This window comes from Salminus brasiliensis, chromosome 5, assembly GCF_030463535.1.
Source record: "Salminus brasiliensis chromosome 5, fSalBra1.hap2, whole genome shotgun sequence".
NCBI lineage: Eukaryota > Metazoa > Chordata > Actinopteri > Characiformes > Bryconidae > Salminus > Salminus brasiliensis.
The window spans coordinates 40,756,102-40,770,744 of record NC_132882.1 but is presented as its reverse complement, the minus strand read 5'-3'; the positions used below and the strand labels follow the sequence as shown (position 1 = coordinate 40,770,744).

The window sequence follows — 14,643 nt, the reverse complement described above, 5'->3', positions numbered from 1 at the left end:
GAAAAACTGACTATTTGAGAGAAATAGAAACAGAAGTAGAAACAACCTGATATTTTAGAATCGAAATTAAATTAAAAATGTATTTTATTCCAATTATGACTGAGGATTGCTGGTTCGAATCCCAGGTCATGCTGCCTGCCATCAGCAGCCAGAGCCTGAGAGAGCACAATTGGCCTTGCTCTTTCTGTGAGCAGGTGGGTACTTGGCGCTCTTTCTCCCCATCATTAGTCTTGATGCTGCTAGTCGATGCATCATAGCTGGGTACCCGGCGCTTTCCTGGTGACGGTGCTTATAGCAGCAGTTTGAAAAGAGGCGGTGGCTGCTCGTGCATGTGTCGGAGGCATGTGTCAGTCCTTTCCAGACCTTTCCCAGTGTTGGGAGTTTTACATGGGTTGGGGGGAGTGTACTAACGAGTGGGTTTTGTTAATTTAAAATTGGGGAGGAAAACATTTTGAATTTGAATATTTAATCATTTAAGCTAATTATGACAGTAATTTATTTAAGCTTTAAAGATGATATTGCATTTCTTATAGTTTAACACATCCTCCAGAAGACTTAATGTTCAGATTAAAGAAGATTCCCTACGGTTTTTAGAAGGATAATGTAGATTTCTGGTAAAATGTCTCACATAATGCTACATAATGTTGCTTTTTGAAACCCTGTCCAACCAAAGGACCCGGACAACTGTTGTCCTGTGAACTAGACGCTGATAATATACATAATGAGACATGATCTACTGGGCAAATGCTTATTGTAGACCAAAGAAGAAAAGTCTTAAAAACCTTTTATTTCAAAAAGCATCCGATCAGTCGAGTCGACTGAAGTCGAGGATGTCAAGATGAGGCCTCACGTCCCCTTTGATGTCCACTCTTTTCTCAACACTATACTAAATCCTTGGCCTTCATACTCCTTCTATTCTGCTGATGTCACCGCTTGTGCATAATTCATGCTCAGGGTTGCATCTTCAGTCATGCACACACGAGCATGGAGACGGCAGCACAGCCCGTTTTTGATTTGGTGCTTTAAGCACGCCACTTTTGCATTTCTGCTTTGCCTGAGGCCTTGTGGCAGTTGCGGCTTCAAGGCTGTACGCCAGATGTACAGATTAGATGAACGTTGCTCTGAGGGTTTGATTGCATTGCAACGGCACTCCAGTTCATGCCAAAGGTACTGGATTGGATGGAGCTTCTTCACGCCAGAGAACTCTGTTCTACTGCTCTACAACTCAATGCTGAGTGGGGCTTTATACCCTTCAAGCCCACTCTTGGCATTGGGCACAGTGACCTATGGCTCATGTGTGGCTAGTCCAGAGCATCCCATTCTATTGCCAGTGGTTTAGAACATCTAAGAGTGCACCTAATACAGCGTGTCCACAAACTTTCGGACCTATAGTGTGTGCTTATGTCTGTCTGGGCAGGAATATTAATCGACCTTTAGCAGTCTGAACAACTGCAATGTAACTTTGAAGTGAGTAGGTGTGATATGGTGTGAAAATGCCAGAGTTAAGATGTTGTGACGGCTCTGCCTCTGCCTCGTTGAGGGGAGTCAACTTGAGGTACTACTAGAAGACAGCTACTTAGTACGTACCCTATGTGCCAACATAGAAACTGCTGTTATTTCCTTTTGTGGTCCAAAGTAAAATGAAACACGAGCTTGAACACGAGAGACACTGGTAGTTGTTTACATTATAAAGCGTATCTGTTCATGGAGGTCATTTGTGTTTTTAAAGGGGTCTCTTGTGCCATTGTCAGGCCAAGATGCCCCCATACAGTGGCTACACGCAAGCAGCACCGATCACATCCCCGTTGTGTACCCTTTGTCTGTCTGGAGGATTAAAAGAGATGTCCACTATAGGCAAAACATGGCTTAGAGAAGAAGATTTCACCCCTTGTTAAAATGTATGTTCTGAACAGTTAAAGATAACCCATTTCTTTAATAGTTTTCACAGTTTTCCTCCCTAATTTCCAATTTTACCCAATTACCACTCCCACTCGTTGCATGTATTGCCCCTGACACTGGGAAAATGAGGCCTGACACATGTGCAACCAGTCACTGCCTCTTTTGAAACTGCCGCCGATGCAACGTCACTAGGTAACCAACACCCCCAGAGAAAAGCATTGCGGACTCAGCTCTGATGCATCAGCTACCAGATGACCCATGTAAGGAGAGATAGAGAGACATCTACCCATCCGGAGAGAGTAAGGCCAATTTTGCTCTCTCGGGCCCTGGCTGCTGATGGCAAGTTAATGTTTAGGGACTGTTGAGGGCCATGGCAGAACCTTCAGCTTGCACCTTTTAAGGTAGTCCATTGTGGTATGTTTAGGATCATTTTCCTGCTGTGGAAGGCATCCTCTTTTCATCTTTAGTTTTTTTAACAGACATTGTGATTTTTTTGCTTCCATTAATTGCTGGTACTAAGTGGAATCCATTCTTCCCTTTATTTTGCCACTGGCTCTGCAAACTTTCTCCAGTCCACAGGACATGATTCCAAAATGCTTCATGCCTGTTTAGATGGTCCTCTCCTATTTTGTGGGCATTATTTTAATGTTCAGAGTAGGCATCTGCTTAGAGGAGTCCATGACTGCTGCTCAACCTGGAACCAAAAAGTTGATGGGATCTAGGTGGGACTAGATTAAGGTGGGCTGTAATGATGGGCCCGACTGGGAACCAGAAGGTTTTGTCCATGGGTTCCATGTTGGCCCCATATATGGACGCCCACCAGGATCCCACCAGGGTCAGTGATGAGACCAGGAGGGGTTGTACACTGTATATGGGGCCCAGATGGGACCTATGTGAGATTAAGGTGGGCTGTATCAATGAGGCCCAGTTGGGAAGTCCTGTAACAACACATGCACCAACCCACTCAGAGACAAAGTGAGACCCACTTGAGCATGTTGGGTGGGTGATTGTTGGGACATGTTTTAAGGAGTCTGAGTATTTATAAAGCTTTGGAATTTGCATCACTTGCCCTTTTCTAACGAGGATTTTGAACAAGCCGTGGCCCCAACAAGCTAATTAAGGTCTGAGAAGTTATCTGAGAGCTCAAATCTCAAATCGCTTGGGATGCCTGAAATTTTGCATGGTGCTCATGGCGCATGGTGAAATTTTGACCTAGGCTGCCCAAGCATTTGCATGCCACTGCACACCACATAGGCCCATATCCCCTGCCCTACTGAATCCAATGGCATCGTTCTGAAACATAAAGCTAATCTTAAACCTGAAACTCAACAGATAAGGTGGTCTACCAGGCAAACCCTCTTCGTTGTCTGCAACCCCCCCCCCCAGGTCCCACCTCCCGTTGGGTTCTGTCATGTTGCATAAAGGAGCGCAGGGAGGAAGACGGAAGGAATGGAGGGTCACGGCGAGTGGGGTGACAGGGTGGGCAGCTCGAGCTCTGTCAGACTGGGGTGGAGAGTCTCAATCCCGCCACCAACCCCGGCAGGCCGCCGTGAACCGGTTGCCACGGCAACGGAATTCTAATGACGGCACCCCTGGCCTTCGCCTCGACGAATACAGAGCGATGCTGATGCTGTCTCCGGCTGCTCCCTGTGCTGCCTGAGTGCAGGCGTCTTTGTGCAGGCAATTTGGGCAGGGTCTGAGGCTGACCTCTCCTCTGATGGAGGAGAAGAAACAGCAACATTGTTCCCCAACCCTGTGAAGGTAGCTTACACCACTTGAAGTCAGACCTCGCTTCCCTCTCTTTCTGGCTCCTTCCCTTCCCCCATCCCTCCATCCTCCATCCATGCCTGCGCTCCCCTCCCTTCTTGAACTAGCCATGTAACCACAGCGAGCCGTTCATTGGCTGGCGCCACAAAGGCGACTGTCCTATCAGCGCAGTCCTACTGTTCATATAAACATCAGGAAGGCTGCATGCTTATGAATCAGAACTGTGTCTGGATGCCAATGAGAAGTCACTCTCTCTCTCTCTCTCTCTCTCTCTCTCTCTCTCTCTCGCGCTTTCTCACTGACTGCACTTCTGTTCTGAATCACCTCTCCTGGGTCCAGACCATCTGCCGCTTCTTCTGCTCTAGGCGGCCAGCACCCAAGGTCCATTGGCAGCACTATCCACCTCATTCTCTTAACACATGTGACTGCAGCCGCTGAAGGGGGCGGGGGGAGGACATGGCTCTGACACTGGCACGTAAGTACAAGCTCCATCAGCATACCACACAACCACACGACAAGAGCTGGAGTCCACTTGTGCTCTGAGTGACTGGCCATTATATGACTGATGTGCACTCTATAAAAGATTGAGCGTTCATAGTAATTGGTGGTCTTCATCATCATTGGGCCTCATTCAACCTGACTTGCCAACACAGGGTATTCCATCATGTCAAAAGCTTATATCTCCAAATGAGAATGGCAATAGTTCACCAAAGCGCTGCATTCGTAAGGCTGTAAGACACCAAGTGACATGCACCACCATTAGCATTCAGCATTCAAGGCTCATTTGGTTGAGGCTGCTCTGGTCAAAAGCTGTTCTGGTCAATTTTGATATAGATACATCTAACAACTATCCAAGCGTTGGAATATACCTTTTTTTTTTTTTACCTTTTTTACCTGTCAGTTGCCTTGAAAGGCTAATGTAGGTGTTGTGTAGCCTTATGAACACTGCCAGTAAAGGTTTACTTTACACTCTTAAACATAAAGGTGCTTCAAATGGTTATTTGAGTGATTTCGTAGTTTAATATTATTGTATTAAGTTTTGACTGTTTTTGGGGGTGCATCAGGTCACATTCTATATCGTTTAGATTAGAGAACAGGGAAAGGTACATGGAGGTGAAAGCAAAATAATCAATACACTTAAATTTAAACAAATAAATAAATAAACAAATTAAAATGAAATTCAAGAGAAATTTATTTTTTTCCCATTTTCTTAAAATGTAGTACTGCCAATTAACCCACCCGTTCAACACTTGGAGTGTGTCTCCTCCAATATATGCAAAGTCAGCCCCCGCCTCTTTTTAAACTGCCGCAGATGCAGACGCGCTCAGGGGAAAGCGACAGGTCCCCAGCTCCACAGCACCAGCTAACAAAGTGATAAGGGACGAGAGCGCCATCTACCCATCTGGAGAGGGCACGGGCAGTTGTGCTTTCTTGGACTCTGGCCACCGATGGCAAAGCAGCATGGCACTGGATTTGAACTTAGACCGCTGGGCCACTCAGGGCCCCTTAAATCAAATGTTTAAGTACAAAAAAAATTGATAGACAGATTTACATGACCTAACATGACCTAGCAGTGACCAGGTCTTCCAGAATATACAGATATCATATGTAAATTGTTCTGAAGGCAATGATTTCGATAGTTATGTAAGCCACATCACCACACTGGTGATGGCATGTTAGCTGTGGGAGAAATGTTCAGGTGTAAAGACTCGAGTGACTCTTACAGGGGCCAAATCGTTATAACCAGATGTCTGGTTTGGAGCATCTCCAAAACTGAAGGCTTCTGGGGTCCGCAGTGGTTGGGTGCCCAGGGCTCATCAATGCACAAGAGCAATGCAAACTCTCACACCTGGTCTGAACCACACAAGTCATCTTGTCCACTGGCTAAAGTGCCTTTAGCGGGCTCACAAGTAACATACCTGGACCTTGGAGCAACTGACGAAGGTGGCATGGCCTGACGAGCCCTGTTTTCACATTTATCACTTTGGTGGCTGGGTTTTTTGCCTTCATTTTCTCCAAAAATGTGTAATTTCTATCACTGGAGCCTGTTAGATCTTCTGAAAGTCAACAGGACTTCAAAGACAAGTTTAATGTTTGTGATATGTGGAGTAGATGTTCTATACTGACCTGTCCTTCAGAGATGTGATGATAAAATGGGCAGCGACTGGCTGTAAATTTGAGTGACTCTTACATTGGCCTAACCGTTAAAACCAGACCACTGGGTTTGAGGTGTTGGGTGCTCAAGGCTCATCAATGCACAAGAGCAATGCAGGCTCTCACACCTGGTTTCAACCACACAAGTCATCTTGTGCCATCTTTGTCCACTGGCTAAAGTGCCTATAGCCGGCTCACAAGTAATATAACTGGACCTTGGAGCAATTAAAGAATGTCGCCTGGTCTGATGAGCCATGTCTTTCCCATCACATTGACGGCACTAGGATGAACTCTATTAAAGAGCCAATCAGGTGGGCAGATGTTCTGCACAATGTTCAACCCCAATACAGAACCCCATGGTCCAGCCATTCCTGTGGACATCTGTTAGAAATTTAGGTAGTGTGTCACCCACCTAGAAACTGACATTCCCCGATGTCAGAGGCCTCCTCCAGCAGGATGTTTGTTTACTAGGTTAAACAAGTAAGAGATTTTCTGCCACAGTACTATCCTTCAGCCCATTAGTCAGAACTTTCAGCTCTCGAGAAATGTAGAACTTCATTTGGCTCTCGCTGGCAGCACATTTATCTCTAGGCTGTCAGGCCCATGTCTGAGATCAATGCCTTAATCCTGAAGAGACGACCAGTTCTCCTGAGCCAGTCCCCAAAGTACCCCCTGCTCTGTGGCTTGTAATATCTGCATCATGTTTAATGCTCCACTGAGCCAATTTATGAAACACGGCAGGACAGTATTCACAGAAAGTGAGCTGAATCGAAATATGCTCAGATCAGTGTACGATCACAGAGTTTAATAACCCTATTAATAATCCAGATCCTAATCTGATCAGAGTCCCAGATGCTCAGATTGTGTTATCTTCACCACAAAACAGCGTAGGATACCCCTTCTACCCATTTAGGTTGTTGATAATCAGCCAGTTTTGAGATTCATATTTACAGGCTCTTAGGCATAGGATCCACTGGGAACAAGGAGGCCCTTTAAATAAGAGCGTTTGCTGGCAAAATCCCTAAACCGGACAGGCTCAATCCAGCGGTCAGGATCCAGAAAATACAAATTAACCTCATGTATGATTAAGTTGCTGATGCTTGGACCAAACAGATACGGTTTACGCTGGAAGTGACCAATACCAATACTAATGATAAGCTAGTTAGCGTTTTTTTTGGGTGTGGTTTTGGAGGTAGGTGGAAGGTGTCCAAATTGACTTTATTTTCTTTGTGTAGATGCTGATGCTGTAGAGACAGCGGCTCATCTGGACGTCAGCGGCAAGGATTAAAACTGCAGACGGAGTCCAAGATCCCCCTATCACACTAACCAACATACTGAAAGTGGAGATGATGACCCAGGACGAGTCGAAATCACGGCCAATGCAGTAAGCTCTCTCTCTCTACTCTACTAACTTGTACTTACTTAATTAACAGTCTGTCGACAGACTGGTCTGCTTGGAGCATTTGGAGGGTTCTGTAGTGAAATTAGAGGTGGATCTTTGAAGGTTGTGGTCACCAACCCTTGCCCTGGAGATCTACCTCCCTGCAGGTTTCACAACTCAAGATTCAATACACTTCCCTCAGTGAACGAGGAATGTCTGAAGGCAGTAATTAATAGATGGATCAGTTCAGAGGAAGGCAGATCTTCTGGAGCATGGGCTGGTGACCACTGTTTTAAGGCACTGCTCCGAATAATTGTTTATTTTTTATGGTGTTATGGTCATAAGACTTCAGAAATATCCTATGGTGCTATTGAAATCCATTTTTCTTGCCACTGCTGTAGTTTTTGTTATGTATTTGAGGAGCCCTTTATCCAAGGAAAGAGTCTATGTCAGCATTTATGTTAGCTTGTGGCTTTATTTCAAATATTCCAGTGCTCAAAACTCTTTATTTTTGTTGTATGGAAACTTTGTGGTACTTTGTGAATCATCATACCCTTGATATTTATGGCTGTATTACGGCTGTAAGGGAGCTGCGGGAGAAGCTGCAGCCAGAGGTGGCCGAGCTGATCAAACAGCAGAGACTGAACCGGCTGTGTGAAGGCACCTGCTTCAGAAAGATCAGCACCCGCCGCAGACAAGGTGAGCCACCTGCCCGTCTCATCCATCCGTTTGACCCTTTTTGAACTTTGATTTTTCATGTTTTCCATGTAAATTTACTTTAGAATCTCCAAAATACAACTTTACAACTTAAATAAAGGTCATGCAATTTTAACTTAATGTAAAGAACGACTGCCAAATGATGTCAAAAACAATGGATATACAAGGCTTTTGAATGATCGCAACAATACAGTGCCTAGAGTTGGAATCAAAGTCAATATATGGTTTTTTATTCAAGAATTTATGAAAATAAACTAAACTCAATTATAACAATATAGAATGTTCAAGTCAGATTTAAGTAAATGCACCTTTGGCCTCAATCACAGCACTGAGGTTGTGTGGATAGGTCTCAATCAGGCTTGTATATCTGGACACTGTAATTTTACTCTACTCCACTTTGCAAAACTGCTCAAGCTCTGATCAGTTGTACTGTGATCAGGCTTGAACAGCTTGAAAAGTCCATCAGATTGGGGTCTGGGCTTTGACTCGGCCCCTCCAGAACAAACACTGTGTTGTCTTTAAACCATTTCTGTGTAGCTTTCGCCGTCTGCTTCGACGCATTGTCTTGCTGGGGAAAAAAAACAAGAGAATCGTAGTTTTCTTGCAAACTGAATCAGACAGTCCTTCAGGATTTCCCTATATTTTAATGTATCTACTTCTTCTACCCTGCTGCCGAGAAGCATCCCCACTGCCGGATGCTGCCATGGTGTGTTTGTGGTGATATGCAGTGTTTGGCGTCCACCAAATATAGCGTCTGTAGTCCAATGGCCAAAAAGCTCTACATTACATACATCAGCATGCTGTATCGTTCTTTTTTATTTTACTTCAGATAAATTCTGGTATTGTCGCCTGTCCCCGAACCACAAAGTACTGCACTATGGGGATGTGGAAGAGTTCTCACAAGGGCAAATACCCCACGACTCTCTCCAGGAGAAATGTGAGTCCTTATGGTTTCATCTGTGTAATTATATAAAAATCATTGTAGCTATGTAGTCCAAAGGTTTGACGTCCAAAGTTTTTCCTCTCTGCTATGAAGCTAATGTGGTTTGTCAGTTTGTACAAATGACCAACCTGGCAACCTGTGGTGCAAACACCACACTTACCTCAAACCACATTAAGTGGTTAAGTAATCTTTATCATGCCCAATATGCCATGAATAGCTTTCTACCGCTTATGACACACAGAAATAGCTACCACTGCATAGCTAAAAACATCAGACTTTTGCTGGTAGCTGGCTTCAGATGGCCTAAGCTAGTCTTTAATGGTCAAGGAAGTTTAAAAGCTGGTCATCCAGGCAAAAACATACCCATACTGGTAAGCAAGCTGGTCAATAAGCAAGCTGATTTCGGTCATGCTGGTCGACCAGCCTGGTTATTCTGGTAATGTTAGCCAACCAGCTTGGCTGCGTTGGTCGAACCATACTGGTTGTCTAGCTTTATCAGGTTGATCATGCTGGTAGACCAGCTAAACCATCAAACTCAAACAAAAACATAGCCTTTGCTGGTCAAGAGCTAAGCTGGTCAACCAGCTAGGCCAGGCTGTTTTTCCCCCAGCTAGGATTGTTTGAGAATTTACACTTACACTCTTCATTAGCCTTTCATATGCTGTCTCTGCAATGTAGGATTAAATGAGCAAATATATGTAGACTGTAAATGACCCTGTGTAGACTAACAGTATCTACCTCCTCATGTGTCTCTTCAGTAGCAGTAGCAGATATCAAGGCAGTGATAACTGGGAAAGACTGCCCTCACATGAAGGAGAAGGGAGCACTAAAGCAGAATAAGGTAAAGCTGCACAACACTGGAACTTCAAACTGAAAGAAAAAGTTTCAGTAGGGGAGAAAAATTATATACAGTACAATATCCAGGAAACTGGGATATTGTAGTACCCAAGCTGTGTTTATAGATATCTACCCAAATGTAGATATCTAAAAATCTACCCAAATATCTACCCAAATGTCCGTACGTCTGCTCTTACCATTTTGTGAAGGTGAAACCAACACCACAACATCCTTACCCAGAGAAATGGCTCCCATCATGGAGCTTTTAGGCTAATGTCTAACCCGATAGTCTCTACAAAACGGTAAGAGCAGACATATGGCTATTTGGGTGGATGTTTTAAATGTAGCACCTTCAACCTTCAATAGACACAGTTGCTCTTCTTTTTTGGATGTGGTTAGCTACCCAACAACACTGATCTTTTTGTGTTGTGTGGGAAAGCATGTAAGCTATGCTCTGGTCCTGGAGGCACCTTAGGAAGCTGGTCCTTTAGGGTTCTTTATCATAAGTGTCCACAGCAGTAGCCTACGTCAGACTGCATTCACTTTGAATACGATAAGACCGTAAAGCATCAGAAAGGAAATGACTGGAAATGCTAACCCACAGGTGGTCGATTCTCAATTTGCGTGTCTTGTCTAGCCAAGTATAGGCCGAATGCCCGGATGTGTTCTTGTTCCGCCCGTGTTATCGAGGATGCATCAGGATGGGACTTGTGTGGACTATATCTCAGAATGCCTTATGCCCCGTGTTGCGTACCAATTGCCAAATTACTGTACAGCATCCTCCCGTCCTGTACTACCAAGTGTGGCAGGAAAATTGGCTCGGAATGCATGCAGGTTAGTTCATGCACTCAAAAAAGATCCTCATCACTTAAGCACATATGATAGTCCCCAGGGCCGGGCAACTAAAAATTGTTAGCTGGCATTGTTGTTGGCCAGGAGAACTGCAGCCGCCTTAATGAAGGACTGATTAAATGAACTAGGTGTTGGATGGGGACTGTTAATACTGGCCATTTATTGTAAGTTTGAGCTTGTTTGAAGAAATGAACACTTGCTAAAGCCTCAGCCTTCTGCACAGCACTGTACAGCAGAGATAAACAGTGAAGAGGGCAATAGTTTGTTTTGGCCTTTGTCTTCCAACACCACAGTAAAACTTGACTGACCTTCCCAACTTATTCTCCTCTCCTGGGGAGTGACTTTGGCAGGCATGCACAATGGTGACAGGGCTGCCATCTGGTGTGGCACTGCACCTGTAGGAAAAGTGCTAATGGGGACAGTGGGAGGAGGCCGAGGTCAGACAGGGAGGCCTAACGTGAATTCATTACTGCTCTTCTTCTGTCCAGGAGGTGCCAGAACTGGCTTTCTCGGTCCTGTACGAGTCGGACGAGTATTTGAATTTCATTGCTCCTGACAAACATGAGGTAATGACTTTTTTTACATGGTACATTTCACTCATTGGTCATTGCTATACACTGGATACTGTGTCGATGTGGATTGTTTACCCATATTTCGAACTATATATGTTTCTTCAGTTATTTATTGCATTTATATCAAAGAGAGTTTTGATTTTCTTTCACATTGCATTGCCAAGTTAGCAACTCCACAGGTACTGAGTGCTGGACATTAACAAATATTGTTTGGACAAATGTATTGGGACACCTGCTTGTTCTTTGTTTCTTCCAAAAATCAAGGTTGTTTAAAAGAGTAACTGTATCTGCTACCCACAGGAAGCTTTCTAGTATTATTTTTCTAGGAGCATTGCTATAAGGATTTGATTGCATTCAGCAAGCATTTGTGAGGACAGGATGTTGGATGATCGCCACCCCACCTCACTCTCAACCCTCCAACCCATCCCAAAAGTATTGGATGGAGCACCATTCCACTGCTCAATGCTGGGGGGCTTTATACCCTTCTAGCCCAATATCCTGTTACTTTATTATTGCAAAAACTTGGACAAGGTGTACTTTAGCTCATTAGATTTTGAAAATACTGCAGCGTTAAATAAACAGGGCATGCCTTGATCACCACCACAATGATTTTATAATGATGACTCTTATTGAGTTTTATGAGTCTGGTCCAAATTCTAAAGTGTTTTTCACTGAAATATATAGAATTTTGTAAATATCCTTGGAAGAACTTTAATGAAAGTTTAGCAATGGTTGAAGTTTGTAAACAAGTGGTCTTCAACCCTTCTCCTGTAGAGCTACCTTCTTACAGATTTCAAGTCCAACCCAAATCTGGTTTGTTTTCACTCTTGATGCGATTCGTTTGAGCAGGTGTGAACCAGTAATCGCACTCGGATGCGGACCAAAACAACCGCACTGAGAAGAGACAAGAGGTGGTCTTTGTAAAGTCCTAAAGTTTCCTATAGGCAGATGTTAATGAACAAATACAAAGAACAAAAAAAAAAAAGCAAACAGAGAGCTATGAACAAATGGCATCTTTGCCGTTGCGCCACGCAAAATATATGGGAATATGTGATAGTCCAGAACACAGGACCTTCTTCCTGTATGTAACTCTTAAACTGATTCGAACCAGAGCGTTTTCACACCTCTAGTTAAGCTATGCTCTGGTCCTGAAGGCACCTTAAGAAGTTGTCCACAGCAGTAGCCTACGTCAGACTGCATTCACTTTGAATACGATAAGACTGTAAAGCATTAGAGTCAAAATGACTGGGAATGCTAACCCACAGGTGGAAGAAACTGGTTGATTTGGGACACATTAATGGTAAAGGCTAGCGTTTTTTTTTTAAAGTTCATTATGATATGAAGCCATGTGGACGGTTGCTGCAGTGATGCGGTTGATGTGGGTGGTGCTTTCCTGACATTGACGCATGGAGATGCTTTGCCGTTCAGACTACAATGTGGCCTCTGACCGCCTCCCAGTGTGGTTTGAGTGAAGTTTGTAAACTTACAAGATGCATTTTACCACACTCACACCTGTACCTTGTGCTGGCCACTGGATCACCCAGGATGCATGCTAATGCCAGGTGTGAACGGGGCCCAAAACTCTGAGCAAGGTGGCAGACCACTGGTCTAATCTAGTTTTTCTCAATCCTGGTCGTGGAGGCACCCTGTCCTTCACATTTTAGTGGATTCTCAGAACCCCCTGCAACCCTAAAAGGGATCGTTAATGAGCCTTTTAGATGAATCAGGTGTGTTGGAAACAGGAAACAGGGTGGGGCAGGGCTTTTTTTGGGGCCACTGCTAGGTGTTGGGTTGGGCGTTGGGTCCACTGTTCCTTCAGACTTCTCCATGTCTAATTTTCAGATCTAATTCTTAAATCTAATCATATTCTACTTTGTTTCACATGTCGTTTCTGGTGTGCCGAAATCCCTTCGCCAAGTACTGCATCTGGATTGACGGCTTGAACGCGCTTTTGGGGAAGGAGATGACGAGCGATCTCACCAAATCAGACATGGACACTCTGGTTTCGATGGAGATTAAACTGCGCCTTTTGGACCTTGAGAACATTCAGGTTCCCGAAGCCCCTCCTCCAGTCCCCAAAGAGCCAAGTAATTATGACTTTGTTTACGACTACACCCAGCACACCCAACAGCAGACTTGAAAGTGGGCTGTTGTAGGAGACCCTTGCATTCCTTTTCATCCTCTGATCTGGAGAAAGCACCAGGACAAGCTAGAGTGTCTCCGTTTCTGCCATATCTAAAAGACTTGGAGGAGATTTTGGCTGGAACGTCATGACTGAATCCTGACCCTTCTCAAACGTGTCGTTTTATTTTTCTTTTGTTTTTGTTTGTTTGTTTGTTTTTTAAAAGAATGTACCATAATATATGTTCTGTAGATGTGAAAGTCTCAGCTACACTCTTTTAGAAAAAGGGTTATTCAAAAAAGACAGTTGCTCTAGAGAACTATGATGATTCAAAGAACAATTTGGATGCTTTGCCTCATTTAAAGGGTTATTCTGATTAGTGGATTAGTCTCTTACAGAGACTTCTATATAGATCCTTTTTAAATGGTTATATCTAGCACCAAAAGGGTTCTTCAACTGTTTTGAGTCAGAACCTTTTTCCCACTCCAATGTCTCCACTCGTAATGCTCTCTGCACTGGGAGGGTGAGGACTAACACATGCACCGTTAGCCACCACCTCTTTTCAAACTGCCACCAGGCAACCAACATGCTCGGAGGAAAAAATTGGGTACCCAGCTAACCAGCCTCCCCGAGAAGTGATGTAGGGACAGAGAGAGACATCTATCCACCCAGAGAGAGCAAGGCCAAATGTGCTCTCTCAGGCTCCGGTTGCTGATGAAAGGCAGCGTGACCCAGGACTTTCTTTGGGTTCTTTCCATCATAAAAAATAAACTTAATGCCCATATCACCATTTTTGATTGAGCCTAAACCAACCCTTGTACACCACACTGATACCGCCTACCTATAGGCAGGAACAGGGAGACGGTCAAACTCAGAGCCATTTAGACTCTCCATTTTAGCTATGGGTGGGACCTTCCTCAAACCAGTGAAACCAGAGTTCAGATTCAGCAATAGAACTGCTGCGACTCCTAATCCAGTACATTAAGATGCATTAGCTAGCACAGTCAGAGCACTGCAGGGTCAAAACAAACACTGAGCAGAATTATTGGTTTACTTCAGAGGTCTTCAAATCTGGACTCCAGTTTCCATTCCTTGACTTCATAACCCTTGGTAGGTGTGACACTACGTAGCCAATCAATTACATTAACTGCTCCCTTAACTTTCAGTGAGAACAAAATCCAGGACTGGAAATTCAATGTCCAGATTTAAAGATTGGGCTTTACTTGTGCTAATGTTATCATTGTATAGCTCTGGCAGAAGCTGTATGTAGAGCTGAATGTTAGTGTTAGTCGGTCAGTAGCCCAGTAACTGACTGACATCAGTCAGAGAAAGCGGCCACTGTCATTTGTACACCAAAATTCTGCATTGGTAAATAAAGGACTTCATGCCTGTTTTCAAA

At 44.2% G+C, this 14,643-nt stretch overlaps 1 protein-coding gene across 4 annotated transcripts in view; it reads left to right on the top strand.

The window, feature by feature from the left end:
- LOC140556458 (engulfment and cell motility protein 1) overlaps positions 1–14,643 on the top strand; it is a 27,425-nt gene extending 12,782 nt beyond the window's left edge. For 2 of the 4 annotated variants that reach the window (XM_072680414.1, XM_072680413.1), the window contains exons 3-9: positions 4,006–4,141; positions 7,056–7,204; positions 7,788–7,900; positions 8,748–8,855; positions 9,620–9,702; positions 11,039–11,116; positions 13,041–14,643. In XM_072680414.1, coding sequence (XP_072536515.1) covers positions 7,167–7,204; positions 7,788–7,900; positions 8,748–8,855; positions 9,620–9,702; positions 11,039–11,116; positions 13,041–13,262 — 642 coding nt within the window. In that variant the 5' untranslated portion in view covers positions 4,006–4,141; positions 7,056–7,166 and the 3' untranslated portion in view covers positions 13,263–14,643. Of the gene's footprint in view, positions 1–3,880; positions 4,142–7,055; positions 7,205–7,787; positions 7,901–8,747; positions 8,856–9,619; positions 9,703–11,038; positions 11,117–13,040 lie in introns of those variants that run through there. The other 2 variants (XM_072680415.1, XM_072680412.1) reach the window with 2 other exon arrangements.